Source organism: Bos grunniens, chromosome 24, assembly GCF_055505025.1.
Source record: "Bos grunniens cultivar Pamir isolate PY7600 chromosome 24, Bosgru_T2T1.0, whole genome shotgun sequence".
Lineage (NCBI taxonomy): Eukaryota > Metazoa > Chordata > Mammalia > Artiodactyla > Bovidae > Bos > Bos grunniens.
Genome location: NC_141188.1, coordinates 50140080 through 50160239, shown reverse-complemented (window position 1 = coordinate 50160239; position 20160 = coordinate 50140080). Strand labels below are relative to the sequence as shown.

The following is a 20160-nucleotide window of genomic DNA, read 5'->3' as shown; positions in this document are numbered from 1 at the left end:
GTGCTGTCTTCTGTCTGGGCTGTGACACCAGGGTGCATGCTGTGATTTGGCGTGGAGACGTGAACTCAGCCTTTGTGTACAGATCTGCTGCTGATGGACACTCTGAGAGTTGCTTTTCTATTAAGAAGCTAGGTTTTTGTTTTGTTTTGTTTTTTTACCCCAAACCACCTCCATTAAAGTTTTTCCTGACAGTGATCCCTTATGACCAAGGCACTGATCTGAGAACCGGGTGACAAGCTCAGAGACTGTCTAGCAGGTGTTCCCGGGGTCCAAGTCTGGCTCTTTTGTCCCTGGAGCCTGAGGAAAAAAAAGCTTTCTGAGTCCAGGTTTTCTCACGAGGATGACTTGAGGCTGGAGCCACTGGCCTTCAAGGTTCCATCCCGTTTAAAAGAACTGAAATTCTAGCCCTAAAACCAGGGCCAGTCAACTTACTGAGTGATCTTGGCTTCTGAGCTCTGCAAGGATGGGGCATTACCTTTGGCCAGGTGGGCACATGTCCTGTGTTCTTGATAGAGTCGGGGAGGTGGGGGGAATGGAGGGAAGAGACTCCCCAGAGAGCCCCGCGCCTAGAGGCAAGGCTCTTCCATCACGGGGTCGAGCTTTCCAGACTCCCCGTAGGAGGACTGTCCAGCCTGCATCACAGCCAGCCACCTCATACCTCCTTCTGTCTTGCATCGAGAGACAGACCAATCGTGGAGGTGTATGTATGTGTGTGTCTTGGTTTTGGGAGGAAAATGAGAAGGCCAGTTTCCATCACCATTGATCATGTCCGCCTTTTGTTTTCCAGATTCCCAACTTCTTCTGGAGCCTGGGGATCGGTCACACTGGTGCGTGGTGGCATACTGGGAGGAGAAGACGAGAGTGGGGAGGCTCTACTGTGTCCAGGAGCCCTCCCTGGACATCTTCTATGATCTACCTCAGGGGAATGGCTTTTGCCTCGGACAGCTCAATTCGGACAACAAGAGTCAGCTGGTGCAGAAAGTACGGAGCAAAATCGGCTGTGGCATCCAGCTCACGCGGGAAGTGGACGGCGTGTGGGTGTACAACCGCAGCAGTTACCCCATCTTCATCAAGTCGGCCACACTGGACAACCCGGACTCCAGGACGCTGTTGGTACACAAAGTGTTCCCCGGTTTCTCCATCAAGGCTTTTGACTACGAGAAGGCGTACAGCCTGCAGCGGCCCAACGACCACGAGTTCATGCAGCAGCCGTGGACTGGCTTCACCGTGCAGATCAGCTTCGTGAAGGGCTGGGGCCAGTGCTACACTCGCCAGTTCATCAGCAGCTGCCCGTGCTGGCTGGAGGTCATCTTCAACAGCCGGTAGCCACGTGGGGAGAGGGCAAGCGGGAGCTGAGCGGGCCCAGTCCAAACTACTTTGCTGCTAATATTTCCCTCCTGAGTGCTTGCTTTTCATGCAAACTCTTTGGTCATTATTTCCCCCCCACCGCCCACCCTCCTTCTTCTCGTCGTCCTTGTTTATGTTCTGTTTTGTTCTTTGAGAAATAGCTTATGAAAAGAATTCTTGGGGTTTGGAGGGGCGGAGAGTGGTATGGTTGGCAGAACAGTGCGATACGAAAAAGGGGAAGCAAAAAAATCAGTACCACCGAACACTGCGTAAGTGGGGAGCAGGCCCCACCCTTGGTGTCATCACTGCCCTTGTCAGGGGTGTGTGTGTGTGTGTGTGTGTGTGTGTGTGTGCGCATCAGTGCGTGCATGCGTGTGTGTAGACGAGGGAAAGTGGTGTGCTCTGTTTCCTATGCATGTTGCCTGCTGAGAGGTTTGTGTCTCCCTTGCCCTTTGGACACGCTCAGTGGGGCAGCGGGTGTCCCAGCAGAAGGCTCTGTCCCCAGAGCCTGGGGAAGCCCCCACCCCGCCTTGCCCCTTCTCGGACATTGGCCTGTCCGAAGGCTTCTCTGAAGCCACCCCGCCAGAGGCCGGACCAGAACCCGTTTCCCCGTGCTGCCTCACTCCCCTCTGGCCACCCCGCTGCCATCGTCACAGCTGTCTGTCTTGGCCATCTGCTCCTGGACATCTCTGAGATGGGCTTCCCAAGGGTTGCCGGGGCAGCCCCGTCACAGTATTGCTCACCAAGCGCCCTCTCAGTCCCCTCCACCTCTCCCCTGCCCTGGTTACATCAGGTTTTTCCTGGACTCACAAAGCCAGCTCAGCACTTTCCTCCCCTCCGCAGCCTGTGTGTTGAGCTCTGCTGTTAGACCAGCGAGGGGAGCAGCCCTCCACCCCCCACCCCCCACCCCTTCCCACCAAGAAGGATTCGGTCCATCTTAACCCAAGGTACCATCCTGAGCTGACACCTAACCCTATCATTTCTTCTACAACTCATACACTCGTATGATACGTTGACACTGCTCTTAGCTCAATGAGCATGTTTAGACTTTAACATAAGCTATTTTTCTAACTACAAAGGTTTAAATGAACAAGAGAAGCATTCTCATTGGAAATTTAGCATTGTAGTGCTTTGAGAGAGAAAGGACTCCTGAAAAAAAAAAAACAAAACCTGAGATTTATTAAAGAAAAAATGTATTTTATGTTATATATAAATATATTATTACTTGTAAATATAAAGACGTTTTATAAGCATCATTATTTATGTATTGTGCAATGTGTATAAACAAAATAAAGAAAAGATGCACTTTGCTTTAATATAAATGCAAATAACAAATGCCAAATTAAAAAAGATAAACACAAGATTGGTGTTTTTTTCTATGGGTGTTATCACCTGGCTGAATGTTTTTCTAAAGGAGTTTATGTTCCATTAAACAATTTTTAAAATGTATACTTGATTCCATGTTGTCCTCCAGCTCCTTTTTCTTCTGACGAGAGGAGGGTGGGATGCAGCCATCAGAATCCAGGACACTTGGGGGTCTCCCAGAGCTTGGTGGGGGAGGAAGCTGGGTCGGGGGAACCAGAGAAGGGAGAGACATCCAAAACCGCTTGGTCTTCCTCAGATCCTTAAGCAGGTGTCCTCAATTTGTAACGGGCAACCTTGGGGACCCCTCAGTTGCAAGGGCAGCTGATTTTTTAAAGCCTGAAGAGTTGAGAAAAGGGGATGTCATCTCAGATGACAGGGAGGCGGTTGCCCTGAGAGAGGTAAAGCCCCAAGCACTTGGGCCCCTTGCTTCCTACTTGTTAACTTCTCGATTCATATTAAATCCCGAAACTAGTGCAAGTTTCCCAGAGGAAAGTCACTGCCACCCTGGGTTCCAGGACAGATTCCCTGAGGGCTGAAGCCCTGGGGTTGAGATGAGGCGGGGGCTGAATGTTGGTGGGTGGAGGTCTCCCCAAGGTCTGCCAAGTCCTGTACTGGGCACTTGGGGAGCTGGAGTTGGCCGGAAGGAGTTCCAGTCCCACTCTGCCTCTGCAGACACTCTTCCAGATCTCTAATCCCTCGGCCCACACCAGCTTAGCCATAGTGGCATCTGCTGGTCAACTGCCCCTTCGGGACTGCCCCCGGGATTTCCACTGCTTGATCTAAGCCACATTTTAGGTCTCTCGCACAAGAAATAGTCCAAATCAGGCACCAAACGAGGCTGTTTTCGTGTCTCTGAGACTCTTGAACCTTAAGATTTTGGATATTGCAAACTGATACAGTTTCAGAAAAAAAGTTTTTGGAGGGCCAAAATAGGATGGCCAAGTTTTCCTTTTGCCAAATGACGCAAAGCATTACAGCCTACTGGCACTGCTACTTTAATTCAAGGGAATTCTACAATTGTGTAGCAAGAAGTGTGTGTGTGTGTGTGTGTGCGCGCGCGCTTAGTAGCTCAGACACGTCAGATTCTTTGCAACCTCAAGGACTGTAGCCCACCAGGCTCTTCTGTCCATGGGATTCTCCAAGCAAGAATACCGGAGTGGGTAGCCAGTCCCTTCTCCAGGGGATCTTTCCGACCCAAGGATCGAACCCAGGTCTCCTGCATTGCAAGCAGATTCTTTACCCTCTGAGCCACCAGGGAAGCCAAATGGTCATCTGGGCCAGCTTGTTCCATGAGGTGATGGGGAACTCGCCACCACTTGAGGCAGCTCTTTATCAGTTGAACTGAAACCTGCCTCCGTTTATTCTCGTTCTGCAACCTGGAATAAGTGTAAAATCCCATGTCTGGAAAACACCCAAGGAGGGCTCTAATTAACTCCCAGGTGGTAGTGGTGGAGGAGGGGTGGGGTGGAAGGTGTTACATTAGGGAGCTGTCAAAGGCATTTTTGTTTGCTCTTAACTTGCATCAGCATGCCAGGAAGCTCTTTAATAATAATAATAGCTACCATTTATTGAATGCTTAGCTGGTTGCCAGCCATGATGTTAAGCATTTAAGAGAATTATTTAATCCTCACTAGGACCCCCTGCAAAACTGAAGGCTCTGAGAGGTTAAAAGACTTGCCCAAGGTCACCTGGTGAGGAAGTGCTTGGGGTGGGGGTCAGGGCCCAACTCTGGCCCTACTTTTTAGTCCATACTCTGTAGAGATGTTATTTGGGGTGCCTCAAAGCAGGCGGAGGTGGGCCCCTTGCTGCGGGCCAGGCAAGCTGCATGGTCAGGGCCTCTGGGTCCAGAGGAAAGAGCTGTGGCATCACCTTCAAGCCCTCCTCTGTCACCTGGACTTGACTTTCAGCCCATCAGGCTGGAACTGGGCTGCTGGCAAGTGGACCCCCGTGGGATTGCTGACTCTGAGTCAGGGAAAGAGGGGTACTTAGGGGAGACCCCATAAGTGCCCCATAGTGCTTCGTTTCTAGTACGAAGCACTGAGCGGCCGTCACCAGAACCAGCCCCTGGGCACCTGCCGTGTGCCACAGGATGTTCAGGGGGCACGTGGCCTTGATGGTGCTGGAGGACAAGATGCCTGCACCTGAGGGTGGTCGGCAACACAGGTGGAATGTGTTGAGCGAGGAGCTAGGACCTCCAGCCCAGATGGAGTTCAGATTCGTGGAGGGAAGGACCAGACCAGACGCTCCCTAGAAGGAACGTTTTCCTGCCGCCTGATTCTCCTTCCTTTCTCAGCCCACCAGTCAGATTTGGGGTGCATCACAGGTCTGCCCTCTGCTCTCTTCTCAGGCCACATCCTGTCCCGAGGTGGCAACACCACTCAGGTACCTTCATCTCCCCCAACCTGCGAGGCCTCAGCTGCCCACTCCCATCATGAAGAAACAAACCAGATCCTGTCCTCCCTGCCTCAGTCCATCCATGGTTAGAAGATGCAAACCTTTCTCACGTATGTTCCCTTGCTCTGTCCCCACTAGCACGATTTAGTTCAGGGCTGTCTAGAGTCTCCTTGGCCTTTCTTCCTCTGCTCCAGGTTCCCCTTCAGCGTCTGCCCCACCAATCTCGTGCTTTAACCCCTCAACACACACACACACCCTCGGTCTTGGTACCCGCATGCAGGGTAACTTGCAGTTCCTCAAATACACCTTACTTGCGTGTTTCTAAGCAAGAGCTTTCCAGTTCATTCTTCAATTGACTTCTTATCCTTCAAGATGCAACTCAGACTAAACCTCCTTCAGGAAACCTCTCCCTTAAAAATTTCTGCTCTAAAGAGACATCAGTGGTATAGGAGCCTCTCTTCCCTATTAAACAGTAAGTTTTTGTCACTCTGGGATCTCAGTTAGGGCCCCTTTTAGGATCCAGTGCCCTAAAAATTTCTGGTACGGTGTTCAGACAGGGCTTGTCCCAACGAGGGAGGGAGAGGCAGAATTGTGGGCTCAGCTTGGAATGGAAATAATAATACCCAGCACTGACTGTGTTCTGATTATGCGTTAAGTAGTGTCCCAGGCATTTTACATTGGTATCGTCCCTTATAATTCTTACAGTCATCCTAAAAGGAGCTACATTATCATGAAGCCCTGTTCGACATGAAGAAATGGAGGTTAGAGAACTGCCCAGGTCCCCCAGGTGGTAAGTGATGGTGTCAGCTTTCATCACTTCTATGCTGTCTCATCTCCATGGGCAGGCTTGGGTCAAGAGTGATGGAATAGGGCTGATATTTTTTTTCTAAAACGAGGTCCAGTTGAAAGGACCAGGCTGATCTGATTGCTGAGCACCTGAGTTCTGTACCGGTACAGATCAGTGTTCACCAAGGGTCTTCCCAGTGCATGCCCTGCCAGGGCCCCACTGTGGCAACCCAGAAGCAGACGTTGGCCAAGCTCTGGAAGAGGCGGCCCTCCCACAGGTGAGTGACTTGCCCAGGACACCCACATATACAGTCTGGGGGCAGGGAAGGATGGAACTTCACCCAGGCTCACAGCAAGCAGACTTCCTGATGGTGAGGCCCCACCCTCAGCCTCCAGAGGATCTTTCTCTCCGCCTGCGTGTTGTCAGAGCAGCTGCCCTGGAAGCACGGCTCTAGACAGTGACCGCACGAGTGCCGGGGCAGGTGGGTGTGGGGTCTGACTCATGGGATGTGACTCAGGGTCCTGGGTGTTGGAGTCAGAGAGACCGTGGCGGGGGTTCTCACTTGGGTAAGTCACTTAATCTCTCTGAACCCCAGTTTCTGAAACATCAAATGGGCATTATACCTGCCTCATGGGACTGGGGGGGCGGTGGGGAATTAGTAAGGAAATGCATTGAAGAGCCAGCCATCGGGTGGTTATGCTGAACCAGGTGGGGTTGCTACTATCTGATGGTTTAGACCTCCCCAAAATGGCAATTTCATATCATTTAATCTACTGGATGCTCAATTCAAAGCAGTGGCAGTTAGGAGTCCTCAACCTTCTTTTTCCCTAGGAGCTACAGGCAGGGGCTGTGCAACCAGAGGGCTGAGAAAAGGCAGCGGGGGTGATCAATACTGAGGCCATTCCCTGCTCCTCAGGGTGCCAGTGAACTGCCAAGTCCAGGTCAGAGCAGGCAGTGAGGGCCGGTAGGAGCCCAGGGAGGGGGCCTGGGGTGCCCCACGCTCCAGAGAAGGGGGCGTGGGCCCCGGGCAGCGCCCATTGAGCTGAGCAGCCCGCATGGCCCTGGGTTTCCTGGAGCTGGAGCAGCAGGCTTGAGTTGCCAACTCAGCAATTTTCCCAACCAGAAGCGCCCCCCTCTCTCTTTCTGAAAGTAATGATTTTCTAAAAATGGATTCCCTCCCCTCCCCCCCAGCTGCAATTAATCCAGTGAATGTGAAGTAGCCGCTGGAGGAGGCCCTCGTGAGTTCAGACCAGCATAAGCGCTTTGATTCAGGAACGACTCATGGCTAGGGACGAGGGGAGGCAGAGGGCGCATGTCCCGGGTACCAGATTGGGCTCACTCTGGGGTTTGTCTAGTGCCCTTTGGAGCCTCAGAGGTAAGAGCTGCGGGCCTCTTTCTAGGGAGACTGTGTGAGGAGACTTCCTCGGGATTTGAGAGTGGAAGAATCTCAGTCCCAGGCTCCGAGGTCATCCCATAGACACGCATGCCCGCCCCAGGCCAGCCAGACGAAGTTGATAAATAAACCTGGGCACTTGTCTGGAGCTGCCTTTAAAAAAAAAAGAATTAAGTTGAAGTATTGCAAAGAGTTGGACATGACTGAGTGAGCGACTTTCACACACACACACACACACACAGTTGATTTATAATATTGTGTTCATTTCTGCTGTACAGCAAAGTGATTAAGTCATACACATATACACATCCTTTTAAAAATATTATTTTCAGTAGGAGCTGCCTTTTTAAGGAGCTTGGGGGGAGAAAGAATGTGATTGTCTTAAGACAAGCCCGAGTGTGTTATGTAGAACAATGCAAACGACAAGACACTGGGAGGATGTGTCTTTGTTCCCAGTGTTGCTTTTAGCATGGGTCCAGGCCTGCGTGGGCACTTCAGTGGAGAAGGATAAGATGGAATTTATGCCCTGGATTTACAGGTGGGACACAAAGACCCTGGAGGTAGAAACAGAATGTATCTCTTAGGGCTGCACTGAACTAAAAGAAAATACGGCTGATCTGTAGACAGGGATATTACATTTGTTCTCAACAGTGCAGAGATCCCTTTCACACACATTCTCTTAAGAGAGTCCAGATGGGACCTTCTGGAAGAAGGAACAGAGGTTGGACTTGAGACACCCAGCCAAGAAGTAGCAAGAACACACCTGGCAGTCCTCCTGAAGTCTCTCCCAGGGCTTTTCCCCACCCCCCGAACATGGCACTTGCCTGCTCTGTGCAATACCCCTTTAAAACTCCTTTCACTCCATCAGCCTTCGTGGTCCTGGTATCAATAAGTGGCTGTGGCAGAGACATTCCATCTTCAGACATTTTCTCCGTACCCCTGTGGCCCCCATTTCCCAGCCTCCCTTGCAGTTTGTCTGTGGCCCTGTGACTAGTTCTGGCCAATGAGCCTCAAGGGGAGGTACCCCGTGCCCACTCTGGGCTAAAGCCCTGAAGAACTAGTGAGTGGTGATCCAGCGTCTCTCTCTCTCTCTCTCTCCCTCTGTCACCTGGAAGAGGGAGGCATGAGATGAAATCACTGGATCCCTGAATCACTGGCCTGGAAGCTGCTGCGCCTGCAACAGGCTGTGTGAAGGTACTTTTTTGTGTCTCTGACTGAGATTGAGCGGCTTGCCATCCAAATGAACCCATGGCCCATTCCACCCACGCAGACACTGCACCCAACCTGTCTTGCTTTCCTCTTTTCGTGGAGATTCGTCCTGTATCTCTAACAGCACTGGAGTTCCTTGAGGTCAGGCAGCAGCTTACATTCTTACTTGAATCACATCTTTTATCACCCCAAGCCCAGCTTTGGGTGCATAGTAGGTGCTTAGTAATTGCTATGATTGATATGAACTGAGGGGCTTTCCCCACTCGTGTCCCTGGAGGGATTGCTGGTTGCCCTCCAAGGGCACAGTCTCCCCAGGCTCTCCAACGCTGCATGGAAATTCCCCCTTGCTCACGCTTAACCTCCTAAAACCAGCTGGAAGCCCCTCCCCACCCTCCTCCTCAAACCACTCATCTCCACAGGAGCAAGAAACAGTTCTAGCTCAGGCCACTGTCAGTGTAGATCCTGCCAAGGCCAGAGCCTCCTGGGCTCCCTCACTCAGCCAAGAAGACAGAAATTTCCAGAGCTCAGCTGAATGCATCAGAGAGCATTCCCAGCACACAGTTCCTCAGCCCTAGTCTGCATTATCTGTGCTGTGTGAATTACATGTCTGGGGCTTCCTTGGTAGCCCAGATGGTAAAAGATCTGCCTGCAATGCAGGAGACACGGGTTTGATCCCTGGGTCAGGAAGATCCCCTGGAGAAGGAAATGACTACCCACTCCAGTATTCTTGCCTGGAGAATCCCATGGACAGAGGAGCCTAGAAAGCTACAGTCCATGGGGTCCCAAAGAATTGGACATGACCGAGTGACTAACGCTTTCAATTTCACTTTTCATTTACATATTTAACATTTTGTTATCTATCTGTTAGTTTGGTTGTTGTCTGACTCCCTTGGCAGACTGTAAGCTCTGTCCTGCCACATCCCCAGTGTCCAGTACAGTACCTTGGACATAGTAGGCACTTCACAAATGTTCCTTGGATGAATCAGTGTGGAATGATTAGTCAACTTTCCAAATGAAATACATTCGAGTTTCAGATGAATTCAGTTTTCCCCCAAGAAAAGTAGGTTTGTACTGTACTTGCGTCATAATATTTGTGAAAAGAAAGAGTACATTCTTATATTTTTTCCCAAAAAGGTATATGCAAAACTTTTGCCTCTTGGGGACTTCCCTGGCGGTCCAGTGGTTAAGAACTTGCCTGCCACTGCAGGCAGGCAATGCAACTGTTTTGTCAGGAGTCTGGGAAGATTCCACATGCCACAGGGCAACTCAGCCCAGGCACCCCAACTACTGAAGCCCTCATGCCCTGGAGCCTGTGCTCTGCAACAAGAAAAGCCACCGTAATGAGAAGCCCAAGGACCACAACTAGAAAAACCTACAAGCAGCAACGAAGACCCAGTGCAGTCATAAATAAATAAAAACTCTGCCTCTTCGGTAATGGTAACAGCTGCCACCACAATCATAATAATAACAGCAGCCTGTATATAGAGTTTTTGTACCAGGCACTCTGAGCAGAGCGCTTGGTGTTGTCTCTAAGGTTGTCATTAGCCCATTTTACAGGTGAGGAAATGGAGAACCAGGGAGGAATAGGGCAGGAATCCCTGTCTGCTTAACTCCACAGTTCTTGTTCTGAGTCCTGAGCCCCCATGGGAGGCTGCAACTTTGAAAGAGCAGTTTTTCTGGTTTCTTTCCTTGAGGTTAAGATACATCCTGAGGCCAAGGTTCTGCAACTGGAGACTCCAGGGGTATCTCTCCCAGGAGACCTGCTATGTAGTCAGGCTGTCCCATCCCATCAGGGTCTGGAATCTTTGCTGCGTCAAGGCCCCATGTCATCAGCACCAGATCTTCTAATGACACACTGCAGCCTGGGAAATTACAGTGCCCAGGAGACTTGTCCCAGAGGCCTTGCTCAGCGTAATTCCAGAGCAGGAGAGAATGCTGGGAATAACAAGAAAAACAGAGTCAGGCTGCCAGCCTTAGGTAATGGAATGGTGTGTTGTGGCCATGGAGCATGGGGGATGGAGAATTTTATTTTCTAAAACAGATTTTTCTCCCTAAATTTTAAAAATACTGAAAAATGCAAGATCAAAAGTAAAAATGATACCCAGTCTTATCATTTAAAATTATGCCTTTCAATGCCACTCCCCAGAAATGATGACTGTTACAGGAGGCTTTGATTCATCTCCTTCTGAAGTTGGCCTCTGCTTCTACATATGCACATGGACAATTTTCATGAATGGAGTCAAGTTTTGCATATTGGCCTGCAAGCTGCTTCTGTCACTTAATGATGCGTCAGATATTTCTTGCTTGACTAGTATAGGAGCTGAACTTAGAGGATGCTAATATTCATTTAAAAGGTGAGTACCACTTGACACAGAACCGGAGTGAAGGTATGGAGCAACTGGAACTCTCTTCTGAGGATGGTGGGGATAACAAACAATTGGTTTAACCATTTTTGGAAAACTGCTTGCCACTGTCTACTAAAGCTAATCGTACCCGCATCAGAAATGCATACACACATTCACCAAAAGGCCTGGGCAAGAACATTCCCAGCAGCACTATTCAAATAGCCGCAATTCAAAAGTCCATCAAAAATAGAGTGAGTTTTTAAAAACGTGATTTATTTATACAGTGGACGTCATATGCCAATGGAAAGGAAAGAACCATAACTGCACACAAGAGCAAATCTCACAGGTGTGGTGCTCAGCTAAGAAGCCAGACACACAAAACCCATACGGCAGGATTCCATTTGCATAAAGCTCAATGTCAGGCCAAATGAGTCTATGGCTTTAGACGTCAGGAAGGGGCACAAGAGGAACTTCCGGGGGCTAAAGTGCTGTTTCTTAATCTTAGTCTACTGGCTATTTACATGGGATGTTCCATTTGTCAGAATTCACTGAGCTGTGCGCTTACACTGAAGATCTGTGTACTTTTCTGTATGTGTCATACTTCAGTTAGAGTCTATTTTCTAAAGAGAGGCTCAATGGCATTCAGTCCCTTCCCCTGAAATCAGTCCTGTTTCCCCTAGGTTTGCCCCTTTCTCTCTCTCTTCCAGAACCTTCGGAGCGCACACAGCAGGTGTGGCATATTGCCATCGGTCCTGTGGGGCAGAGAGAGGAAAAGTCGACCTTCAGGTTCTGGAAGCCCTGGTGGGACCCAGTGGCCAGCCTTGGGAGAGCACTCAGGCCGCACCACCCCCCAGGCTTGCTCCGAAGGTCAGTGGGTAGCAGGGGGAGGAGGAAGCGGAGGAGGGAGAGCTGTGGGAGGAGGAAAAGGGGTTACTGTCCTCGTGACTGTTGTGGGGTCTGACAAAGAGCCTTGTGGCTTGGCAGCGTCCTGAGTGCTGGAATTTCTGGGGTCCAAGGTATCATCACAACAAGGTAACTACTTCTATTACTGTTATCATTACAAATAGTAGCTAATGCTTCTTGAGCACTTAAAAAGTGCCAAGTGCTTTATATACATCTCTCCTTTCAATCCCCTCCTTTTTTTTTTTCCCATGCCACGTGGCATGTGAAGTCTTAGTTCCCTGACCAGGGGTCAAACTCATGCCCTCTGCAGAGGAAGCACGGCGTCTTAACCCCTGAACCACCAGGAAAGGCCCCCTTTTAATCCTTTCAGTGTAGAGTTATGTGTACCCCATGTACATGTGAGAGGCTCACATATGTGCAGTTAGGCCCCTGACTACAATATTCCCCCAAGCTCTGCCTAATTTGGACTCCCTAGTGGTTCATTTGGGGGCCTGCGTGGTGCCAGGCTCTGTTGGATCCTGAAATATACAAATTGGTGTGGTACATTCTCTGCATTGTCTCAGCAGGTTAGTAATCAATCGCCTGCTTATTCAAACCAGTGTTCATTGTTCTATGTCATATTTTAAGGTGCTCCAAATAGGTAAATGTGTAAATAAAATTTCATTTGTTTTGCTGCTCAGCAAAACTTGGCAAGTTAGGTTCACTAAAATTCAGACTAAATTAACAAAAAGAAAAAAGAGCTTTAAAAATTATCTTTGGTTCCACCATTACATTGAACCTGTTGACATCTGAGCACACGACTTTTTACAGAATACATTCACATGTGACTACCATAGAGTAGGTACTCAAAGAAAAGTTAAATTGTTATAAAATAACATATTGTTTTGTAAACTGTACCCTCCTTCACACACTTGATAATTAATGAGATCATGTTCCAGGTCCATGAATGCACAGCTATTTCTAATGTCTTTTTTCACCATTAGAGGGTGAGGTGGTGTGTGTATCAATTTTTTTCCGTATATTTTGCATTTCTTTTGTGAATTGCTTAATTGTATCTTTGGCCTGTTTTTCCTTTGGTTTGTTATTCTTTGTGACCACTTATTTTTTAAGGAATTAAAAACTTTTTTTCAAGTTTATGCACAAAATTTTTAAAGTCAAAGATAATTGAAAGTTTTACAATGAAATATAGCAGTCCCTCATCCTTTCTTTCTTCCTGTGAGTTTCCCAGAAATAGCCCTTTCAACTCTTCCAGCTGTTTCTTTTGTTATTTATCACCATATCTCTTTTTTATTTTAGTATATAAAAGTATTTTATTCATTTAAAATGTAAAAATAATCTATATTCATTATCAAATATTCAAAAGCTACAAAAGTATGTTAAGAAAAATGTTAAAGCTCTTTACAGCATCTTCAGTGCTACTTTTCAGGGGTAAATTACATTACCACTATGATTTTATAACCACATCTAAATAATATTATGATATTTCTTGATGCATTAATTTCGAATATTATTTGTTAACTTTCTACTAACTTTCTCGGTAGAGATGACTGTCTTGACTACTTGTCTTCTCATCAGTAGTCAATACTTACGCTGTTGGAGCTATGCCCATCTTGTTCACGGCGATGGATGGAGGGCACTATGGTTGCCTTTCTTTCCTTACACCCCTCTGGTATTCTTGGAGTTAGGCTTTGCCTAGATTCTTTTCATTGGTTTAGACTTCACTGTGGTTCTTGCCGTTGCTTTCCACACTCTTCAGGCACTTCTTAGTGTACTTCGAGCCCTTCAAGACTTTTCCTCAAGGTCAAACGTGTCAGACAATTTGCCAGCACAATGTTTTTTCCCCTCAAGTCTCCATCCTTCTGCTCTGTCTGGACAGGTTGCCTTATGGACCTGATGGATGCATAGCAGTCATCCCGAATCATCTGTCCACCTCTGTGTTGGCTTGAGTCTCTTGTTCCCGGATCCCATGAGGGCACCTCCCTTGATTGAGTCCCTCATTTGGGTGCCAGTTATCTTTGAAAACTGTACCATGCTTTCTTTCTTTCCTTCCTTCCCTTCCTCCCCAACTCCCCCCCACTTCCTTCCCTCTTCTCCTTCTCCTCCTGCCTGAGTACTATATGGCAGAAGGACAGGGAAGGGCTCCCTGACAACCTCAGCCTTCTCTCTGTTGTCTCAAGTGCATCCTACAAAGGGCCCCTGAAAGTGGAGTTTAGTCCTCAGATCCACCCCCAGAAAGCAGAGTCACCTCCTTCCCCTCTGTTCCTCCCCATCTGTTTTTCTCTTGCCCTGGACTGCTAGTTTCTGGGTTTTGTTTGTTTGTTTTTGGCCATACCATATGGCTTTTGGGATCTTCATTCCCTGATCAGAGATCGAACCCACCCCTCATCAGTGAAAGTGCAGAATCCTATCTTATTGGACCTCCAGGGAATTCCCTGGGAGTTTCTGGACCTCAATTAGTTTTCCTTTCTCTGCCACTCCCTCAGCTTAGGCACTCCTGGCCTCCGAGCCATCGTCCCTGTACCCACACTTGTCCCCCTGCTGACCGATCCTCCTGGGTATGGCAGAGGGCACTCTGCAAACCCAGATCTGAGTGGTTTTGTGTGTAAAAGCCGACACTGTCACATCTCTATGCTGTTGCACAGACTCTTGGCCTGAATGCCTTTCCCCCTTTCTCTAGCTGATGAACTCTCTTCTTTCAATGTCTGGCTCAAGTATCTACTCCTCCAATAAGCCTCCCAGTCTGTCCTGTTGGCATGAAGCAGATTCTGCAGCAGTTTATATGATGCTTTTTTGTAATCCCAGTTCTTGTCTGCCTTGGGCCAGATCCTGACACCAACTAGCTGAGTCCCAGGTCACCTTCCCTCAGCTCCTGCATCTGCACGCTCCCTGGGGAGAAGAACCCGGCTGTGCTCCACACCGACTGTGCGCCATGCCCTCTACTGAGAATTTTCCATACACAATACAATTATACACAGGCTCTAAGTCCTTCAGCAACATCCCTCTGTGCTGCGTGCGCTTTTGACAGTCTGGGCAGGGCGTGGGGTGAGCAGTGACTTGGCGGAGATGGGGGAAGATGAGTGAGAGGGCATCTGTTACTGATTTGCCCATAGGTCCCCTGGGCTCTTTACCTGGCTTGGGAAATTCTCTTCCCCTGAGGCTGTCGAGCGATTAAAGAGCAAGACACTTGCTTCCTCAGCTTCCCTAGCGGCCAAGTATAGGCATGTGACCTGGGATCGGCCAATCAGATGCCCCTGCTCTGGTCTTGGAGTCAGGATGGGGGAAGGGGAATGACTCTAGGGATGGGCAGTGGCTACATCCTGTTTCTGGGGAACAGCCGCCTCTGTGGGGCCAATAGCACAGTCCAGTGTTTGGAGTCCAGTTCAGACGTCAGCGGGGAGAAGAGAGTCATCTAGGGTTCCGGGGGGCCCTTGGGTTCTCAAGAAGCAGCTCTGGGGTGTGGATTTGTCAGCCTTCCCCACAGTGGAGTTCTCCAGCCCACTGTCGATTCTACGACCTACCCAGGGTCCTGTCAGAACTTCCCTTTTGTGCTTAACTCAGCTAGACTGGCTTCCCAGGTGCTGCAGTGCTAAATAATCCACCTGCCAATTCAGGAGCTTCAAGAGACAGCGGGTTCGATCCCTGGGATGGGAAGATCCCCTGGAGGAGGAAATGGCAACCCACTCCAGTATTCTTGCCTGGAAAATTCCATGGACAGAGGAGCCTGGTGGGTAGCTGACAGCCATGGGCTCTCAAAGAGTCTGACTCGACTGAGCATGAGCACACACAGCTAGAACAATCTTTTGTAGGTTGCAGCTACAGGAAGGGCATAGGGCATGGTTGGCTCCCAAGCCATCCCACTGGGACAGGAGACCTGGGCGTCTCTGCCCCTCCTGACAGTGACCATGGCCATGGCATGTTCCCGACCTGGGTGGTCACTCAGATCCCTGAGCAAGCAGAGGCCACTCAGCACGGGCAGGGTGGTAAGGTTACAGAAGCCCTTAGGGACACTCCAGGAGGACCCAGGCTCTAAATAGAATGTCCTAGGCAATGTCCCTTCATCATGAGAGCCACGCAGCTTTAGAGCCTGGGCCACCCTTCAGAGCAGCCGGGGGCTGGCCTCCCCAAGTCAGGAGGCCTGGGTTCTTATCTGGCTGCAGGTAACGCCGTGTGTGGCTTGGGTCAGTCACGCCTGTTCTCTGAGCCTCAGTGTCCATGTCCTGCCCGGGAAGCCTGGGAGGGGGACAGATAACTGAGATGTCCCCTCTAGGACTGGTGCTTCCAGAACGAGCACCCGGAACCTCTGGGACCTCATCATCCCCACCCCACCTCCTGCCTCAGCCCCTGAACTCCTGTGAGCTCCCTGATAGCAAACCCCTGCCATACACATAGTAGGCACTCAAGAAGTGTGAGTTGACAGCACCAGGGACAGGCTGGCTCCATTAGGAGTGTGGGTGTGTGGCGGGGGTCCATGGTGACGCTCAAGGATCTTTTCCTGGGAACTCCAGCCCGGCCTCTCCTGGGTCTTTGTGGAGGTGGAGGGGGAGGAGGGAGGGGTGAGTGGCAGCCTCAGCAGTGGCCCCGAGGCAGCCTCCGCAGGCACTTTCTGGGAAGCCGCCCCCAGAACCTAGCCTTGCGAAGGCTGAGGAGGCCCGTCTCCAGCCCCGTTTCCCTTGAACTGGAGCCAGGCAGTCCTCACGCATTACTCACTGGCGGGGCGGCCCTGGCCCAGGGCCAAGGCAAACAAGGCCTCCGGCCTGCCTGGGGGCCGGTTGGCTCGGGCTTGGGCGGGGAGGGAGGCGCCCACGCCTGGCCCCTGCTGTGGCCAGCCTGCTTGTGTCCCCCAGCAAGCCCAGCCCCAGCCTGGCCCAGGGGTCAGGCTTTGGGCCCCCCCTCACCCCCAAGGTTGGGCCTGGCTGTCCCTCTGGAGCTGGTGCTGCTGAGGGCCCTTCTCCCTCCAGCGTCTGGATTCTCCTTCTCTGCCAAGGGAGACGCTAACTCCTACCTGTATGGCCAATGTGGAGGCTTCATCCAGGGCCTGCCATTGACCAGACCCTGGGACGGCGGAGGAGGAATAAGCCAAGACCTTTACCCTTCCTGAGTCCCAGGTCTGCATCTCAGGACAGGGACATCAGGGAATGATCAGGGATGACCAGTCCGTCAAATATTGTACATTAGACAGAGTGTAGGAAAGGGTCAGGCTAGGAAGACTTCCTGGAGGAAGTAGAGCCTGACAAGGCCATGAGAAATGGGGAAATTTTGCATAACCTTGATGGAGGAAGAGAGATCACATCTCTGGATGTGATGGGTCTGAAGACGGCATGGTGCGGGGGGTGGTAGGAAGAGAAGGATTGCTAGGTGAGGAGGATGAGCCAGGTACTAGTGGTCCTGAGCAGGACCAGTCAGCTCCTTTGTCCAGAACCAACCTGTCCACCCATCTAGACATTCATCCACCACGCCATCCATCTATTCATCCATCCGTCTATCCATCCATCCGTCTATTCATCTATTCATCCATCCATCCATTTACTCACACACACACCCATCTACCCGTCCACCCATCCACCCACCCATCTATCCATTGATCTATTCATCCATCCATCCATTCTTCCATTCAAACTACAAATATCTATTGAACACCCACAATGAGCCAAGACCTGTAGTAAATATTTTCACTGACTCTTATGGCTTAGGTAAATAGGCTCCATAAGTATTTGTTTAAGTAGATGGAGAAGTGATGATCAAAAGAAACCTGTCTCTGGCCTCAAGGAGTTTATTGTCTTGTAGAACAAAAAATATAACATTAGAAATTGTGACAAGTGCTGCAAAGGCAAAGACCAGGGTGCCAGGAGAAACAAGGACGAGGTAAAGGCTGTGGCTGTTAAACTGCTGTGAGGTCCTTGGCAAGTAACTTGATGTCTCCAGGCCTCACCTTCTGAATCTGTGAAGTGGGAATAATGATAGTGCCTACTTTACAGAGTTGTTCATCAAATTTTTTTTTTCAGTTATCAAAGTCTGAAATCTTTAATATTGACCAATTTTCTAATCCATGGTGTATATTTAGTTTCAATTTTCTGAAAATGTTTTTTTCTTAGTAGTTTTCTTGAAATATATATAGTTCATACACCACACCTTTTCCTGCTTGTGAATAATGCTGCTATAAACATGCATGTAGATATTTCTGTGTGACGGTATATATTCATTACTCTTGGGTATAGACTTATCTTGAAGATATTGAGGGCTCAGTTCCAGATCATTAAAATGAATATCAAAATAAAGCAAATCACACAATTTTTTGGTTTCCCAGCACATACAAAACTTATGTTTTGACTTCTCTGGTGACACAGTAGATAAGAATCTACCTGCCAATGCAGGGAACAGAGGTTCGATCCTTTGTCCAGGAAGATCTCCCAAACTGCGGAGCAACTAAGCCCCGGTACCACAACTTCTGAGCCCACCCTCTACACCCTACGGGCCACAGCTACTGAAACACACGTGCCTGGAGCCTATTTTCTGCAACAAGAGTACCCCCTCCAATGAGAAGCCTCTGCTTGTTGCAACTCGAGAATTCCCACTCACAGCAATGAAGACCCAGGGCAGAAAAAAAAAATCACAATTGCTATTAAAAATATTTTATGTTATGATGTGTCTATTAATTGTTTAATAGCATCATGTCTAAAAACAAAGTGCATACCTTAATTAAAAAACACTTTATCGATTAAAAAAAGGCTAACCATCACCTGAGCCTTCAATGAGTCGTAATCTCTGATCATTGATCACAGATCACTGTAACAAATACAAAAATGTTGAAAAAGTTCAAAATATTTTGAGAATTACCAAAATGTGACACAGGGAAGACAAAATGAGCAAAGATTGGAAAAACAGTACTGATAGACGTGCTCGATGCAGGGTTGCCAAAAAACTTTGACTTATAAAAAATGCAGTGTCTGTGAAGCCCAGTGAGGCAGAGTGTGATAACACAAGCTAGGCCTGTGTACACCCGTAGTGTGCAATGGCCAGGACGTATAGCAACTCTGTGTTCAGTATTTTGAAGAGTCGTCAGATTAACTTACAAAGTGGCTGCACCATGTAAGGTTCCCCCCAGCAACGAACGAAGGGTTCTGATTTCTGCACATTCTTGCCAGTTTTTGCTATTATTAGACCTTGTGAGTCTAGACATCCTAGTGGGTATGAAGTGGTATCTCATTGTGGTTTTGATCTACATTTCTCTGATGACTAATGATGTCAAATATCTTTCCATGTGCTTATTAGCCATTTGTGTGTCTTGGAGAAATGTCCATTCATTTCCTTTGCTATTTTGAAATCAGATTATTTGTGCTCTTACTGTTGAGTTGTAAGGGTTATTTGTATATTCTGGATGCAAGTCTCTTATCAGCTACATGTTTTGCAAACGTTTTCTCGGATGCTGTCAGCTGTCTCCTCACTTTCTCGGTGGTGTCCTTTGAGGCACAAAAGGTTCTTTATTCTCTTGAAGTCCAACGTATCTATTTTTCCTTTTATTACTCATACCTCTGGTGTCACACATAAGAATCCTTTGCCAGATTCAAGGTCATGAAGGCTCACCCCTAGTTTCTCCTAAGAGTTTCATAGTTTTGACTCTTGTATTAGGTCTTTGACTTATTTTGTGTTTGTTTTTATATACGGTATGAAGTCAGGATCCAGCGTTACTCTTTGCCATGCAGAAATCCAGTTGAAAAAACTGTTTTCCTCCCATTGGATGGTCTTGACAACCTTGTTGAAAATCAGCTGACTATAGATGTCTGAGTTTATTTATGGATTCTCAATTCTGTTCCATTGATTTATATGTTTATCCTTGTGCCAGTACCACACTGTCTTGTAGTAAGTTTATAAATCAGGAAATGTGAGTCCTGCTATTTTGTTCTTCTTTTTCAGGATTATCTTGGCTGTTCTGGGTCTCTTGCAATTCCATTTGAATTTTAGAATCAGCTTTCCAGTTTCTACAAAGATGTCAGCTGGAACTGCACTGCATCCGTGTAGATCACTTTGCGGAGTAGTGCCATCTTAATATTGTGGAGTCTCCTGATCCATAAACGTTTTTCCAATTATCTAGATCTTCTTTCATTTCTTTTACAGTTTTGTAATTTTCAGGGTATAAGTTGTTGTGCTTCTTTGGTTAAATTTACTTCTAAGTATTTCACTCTTTTTGATGCTTTTGTAAATGGAATTGTTTTCTTCATTTCCCTTCTGGACGGCTCATTGATTTTCAAACAAATGCTTATTGTGCTCAGCACCGTGAGAGATGCTGGGGATGTAGCAATGAGCATATTATGAGGATGAACAAGATAATATATTAAAGTATAATAACGGGCCCTTATTATTGCTTTCCTGTATCTTCCCTTTTCTCTAAGTATGTCAACAGACGGCTCCTGCAGACGCAG

The 20160-nt window shown here is 48.4% G+C and overlaps 1 protein-coding gene and 1 long non-coding RNA gene across 7 annotated transcripts in view; both read left to right on the top strand.

The window, feature by feature from the left end:
• The window catches only part of SMAD7 (SMAD family member 7), a 28975-nt gene extending 26179 nt beyond the window's left edge, over window positions 1–2796 (top strand). For all 3 annotated transcript variants that reach the window (XM_086372407.1, XM_086372409.1, XM_086372408.1), the window contains one exon: window positions 788–2796. In XM_086372407.1, the coding sequence (XP_086228533.1) occupies window positions 788–1326 (539 nt within the window). In that variant the 3' untranslated portion in view covers window positions 1327–2796. The remainder of the gene's footprint in view (window positions 1–787) is intronic.
• A 2109-nt stretch (window positions 2797–4905) lies between these two features.
• On the top strand, window positions 4906–19822 carry LOC147346246 (uncharacterized). 4 transcript variants are annotated; one of them, XR_015153351.1, is made up of 6 exons: window positions 4906–5094; window positions 5812–5896; window positions 6003–6170; window positions 8402–8480; window positions 11548–11707; window positions 19655–19822. It is a non-coding gene; the product is annotated as an uncharacterized LOC147346246 (long non-coding RNA). The 4 variants fall into 4 exon arrangements; XR_015153352.1 differs by lacking the exon at window positions 8402–8480; XR_015153354.1 differs by lacking the exons at window positions 6003–6170; window positions 8402–8480.
• The last annotated feature ends 338 nt before the right edge of the window (window positions 19823–20160 follow it).